General features: G+C 46.4%; 1 protein-coding gene across 1 annotated transcript in view; it reads right to left on the bottom strand.

Annotated features, from left to right (window-relative positions):
• Window positions 1-392: 392 nt before the first annotated feature.
• LOC112467848 (LIM/homeobox protein Lhx1) overlaps window positions 393-3,884 on the bottom strand; it is a gene marked incomplete at its 5' end in the record, with an annotated part of 12,878 nt that continues 9,386 nt past the window's right edge. Inside the window, 2 exons of the mRNA XM_025036716.1 lie at window positions 393-1,607; window positions 3,287-3,492. Of these exons, the coding sequence (XP_024892484.1) occupies window positions 1,468-1,607; window positions 3,287-3,492 (346 nt within the window). The remainder of the gene's footprint in view (window positions 1,608-3,286; window positions 3,493-3,884) is intronic.

Genomic DNA, 3,884 nt, shown 5'->3' with positions numbered 1-3,884 from the left:
CCATTTCTCTACCAATGTAGATTTTAACTTTAATTTTGGTTTAACTTACTTTTTATCTTTTTCTAATTTTTAGAATTACTTCTTATCTTTTTCTAATTCTCAGAAAAAGATAAAGAGCAAGTTAAACGAAGATTAAAGTTAATCTACATTGGTAGAAGTGGATATTAATTGCCTGATTCTTTTTTATAGATCGTGATTGAGGCAGATGTCGATTTATCGGATAAAACGTTCTTACGAAACAAAAGAGAAGTTTGCGCAATATATCAAATTGTTCGTCTAAGAAACCAACCGGACAACACACTCTCCTCCGTCCTTCTACGTAACGTCATTCGCTCAGCCGAAGGAAAAGCGTCGCGCGGCGGTCAGAAGGAAATGAAATGCACAGCTCCGCATACGGAAATACGAGGTGGTTTATTATAATAGTATTTATAATCGTTATGCGTCGCGGCGGCGCATCTCTTTCCCGATCTGCCTTACTCTCGGTGTTGTTGCGTCACAATACACATATATATACTATATATATATTTTTTTTTTCTTATACTTCCGATGGCGTTCGTGGAGTAAGTCCAGCCGTCTCGCGCAAATCGCTACGCGCGCGCATTTTCAGCAAAAAGAGAGAATAGAGCGTGTTTTTTTTTCTGCGTGTTCCTCGTGTGTATTTACATCGATCTCGCCGCTCTTAACAGATACAAATTACACGTTTCCTATTTATATTTATACTTTAATGATAATATTAGTACAGCGTGTCTCCAAGTGTGTGTGGATACGTGTATCCGTGTATCTGTTCGTATGCACGTGTGACGTTGCAAGTGTAAGAGTGTGTGTGAACGTGTCTAGCGACCGGTGTACGCGTGTCTTTATCAGGTGTACAACAGCAGATATCTACAGGGTGTCTCCAAAGTAACGTCGAGAAAAGAAATAATCAACAGGGAGGGGTACAATATTACACGATAGGGACCTCTTCGAATTTTATACACAATAATAATAATAATAATAATAATCAATAATTAATAATATTAATAATAATAATGTAAATAATAACGTCGCGGCGTCGCGGCGCCGGGAGATGCCGTAATCAATAGAGATAATAAGCGTCGACCGTGCGTCGACGACAATAACCGTGAATCGAGGCGCGCGGACAAACGCTTCCGTGTCTGTAATATCTTACATAAAGAACGAGTCGATTTCACGACGACTCGATCGCGATCACGATCGCAACGCGAAACGGAAAGAATGGGGAGGACAGGGACGAGAAGGAACGGAAAAACCGGAGGTGGGGAAGGAAAAGCGACGAGAAGCGCCGAGCCTCCCGTCGTCCTCCGGACTCGAAATCGCCGCAGTCGCCGTCGCCGTCGCCGTTTCATCGCTCTCGCGCTTTCGACGGCGCGCGCTCTCGCGATCCTCCGTATTTTAGGCGCGCGGGCGGAATTGTTATTATCATAAAAGGGACGTTAATTAAAACTCGTACTACCAGGCGAGCCCTTCGCTCTGCATCTGGTGCGGCTCCAGGAACCCGCCGCCCGCGACCCCGCCGCCACCGCCGCCGCCGCCGCCGCCTGGACCGCCGCCGTTCCCGCCGCCGCCGCTCGGATTACCTTGCCCTCCACCTGGGAACAAGCGAACGCGCACGGCGTCGATGCCAATTAAGATTTAAATCCCGCAGCGTGCAGAGCAACGCGACGCGACGGACCCGACCCGGCCGATATGTGGCCGGAAGTCCCGTGAAAGTCGGCGAGACAATCCGCCGCCGGCGGGTTTATAAATATTAACGCGCGCGATCTCCGATAGCCGCGATACGCTTTATATATTTCGTCGTTGTGACATTTTGTACAACGCCTACTCTCCAACTGCCACCGGCTCTTTTTTGTCTTATCTACCGCGCGCATGCCATATCCGTCGTACGAAGTCGGCGAATAAAAGCCTCGATCGGCTTGGAATAGCGATAAAAGTTTTTAAGCAACTTCAATCGTAAAAAAAAAAGATACGAATTGTTCCGCATTCGAAACCGGAGATTCTTGAATATCTTGAGATTCTTGAAAGTTTCGAACATCCGGAAAATCTCATCATATATTCGAGCCAATCCGGTGCGATTTAATGTACCTTGAATCCATCGATAGTTCTGAAACTCGAATATTTATCATTATCCCATTATTCCTTGCGGGCATTATATACGTAACATTTGCTGTCATACATTTTAACGAATAAAAGTTTCCGCGTTGCGAAATTCTCAAACTTGGCCTCGGGCTACCAGAAGCCACGTTAGCCACGTTAGCCGTGTTAAACGCGCTCCTTTATAAGTACAATGATTATTAATGCGACTATCGTTAAACTGCACTTTCCTCAACGAATTAATAACGCGCGTATGCGACGTGATTGATACGCCGGTGACAGCCGGACAAGACGCATATGCGTATCTGACGCGCGGTTGGAAAACGTGAATTTCAGTATTTAGACGTGTATCGCGAAAGGTCACGCCAACCTCCTGATGATTGCCAGATCTCAATTATCCGTACGACAGGCTCAGAAGGAAATGACATTCACGCAGAGCTGTATACTTTGTTGCAGAAAATCCTAGAGCCGGTTAGAAATCCCTGCGCGCGTGTCTTTCGTGCGCGAAATAACGTCGCGACACGGTGCGCGAATAATGACGCGCGATGCCGCGCGATAAAAATGATACCGCGTGCGAAAGGTTAACAGCAACGTATAATTTTCATTTCAATGTGAAACGTTGAATGGCGTGAAACAGTTTCGATTCGATACCGCGGGACTAAACCGTTCCTAATTAACACGACATAGCATGTTCGATGTAACAGAGATGTGTATAATAAATCGTCACGAATAATCATCACGAAACGCGACTCAAGTGAACATTATACAATCTCTCTTATTCGCGACCATTAACTTGTGCGTGCTGCCGAAAATCAAGTTAAGAAAAATGATTAAGACAGATATCAATATAAAATATAATTGAATAGAAAAAAATTGATGTATTAAGGATATTGATGTCTAGTTCCGATGAAAAAGAATTATTCGACATCTATAAAGAAACGCGTCTCGTGCGGAATATTGTTATTATATTAATATTATTTTTCGGTGCGAGAAACGGGTCGATCTCCTTCGAACGGTCGCGAGTTAATGGTCGCCGCCGCATCGCGAAAATAACGCTAATAAATCGGCGCGAGCGCAAATATTAAGTCCGCTCGCGGGCAGACCCGAGGTAGATTGGCGATCGCGATTCGGCCGATTTTCGGTGGTAATGGCTCGGAGGAGGATATTTCCCTCTTACCTGAAGGTGCCAGGAACTCTCCGGGGCTGCCGCCGGTGGGCGCAGGGGGCCCCTGCCCGGGGGGCCCCGTGAGAAATTCCGGAGGGCCGCCCCCCGCGCCCGGAGGTGGGTATTCCCCTGCCACCGCCACTGCGGCTGCCATGCCCGCTAAACTGGCCGGGTCCAGGCCTGTCAGAAACAGATTACGTACTGCTCTCAGAGGGGATCTCGTATCCGCTCGGCCATCTCCGAAACCGGCTGTCATAATTATCGCGGGGGCCTACCTACTTGATTCGAGGTTTATTATAATTACGCGAGATTCCGGGACTAGGCTCTCGCCGGGCCCCGAACCCGACTTTCGGTAGAGACGAGCTGTTTTCTTTTTTTTTACTTCAAGTTTTTGTATTACTGAGACAAAAGCCGCGCGATTAATAAAACAGTGGAATTTTACACAGAAAATCCGATTGCAAGTAAGAGGATATGAAAGGTCGATTGGAAATTTACGTAACAAGAGAATCTTCGGTATCTTCGGAGTTTCCGCGTTCGATTCTACCTGTCTCGAAACTAGAATCTATTCTAGCTTCAACACAGTGAGAGGACGCCGATAATAATGACAACG

Source organism: Temnothorax curvispinosus, unplaced genomic scaffold (assembly GCF_003070985.1).
Source record: "Temnothorax curvispinosus isolate PA1 unplaced genomic scaffold, ASM307098v1 QBEX01017824.1, whole genome shotgun sequence".
NCBI classification, from domain to species: domain Eukaryota; kingdom Metazoa; phylum Arthropoda; class Insecta; order Hymenoptera; family Formicidae; genus Temnothorax; species Temnothorax curvispinosus.
Note: the sequence above shows the minus strand (reverse complement) of the source record. Positions and strands in the feature narration are given on the sequence as shown.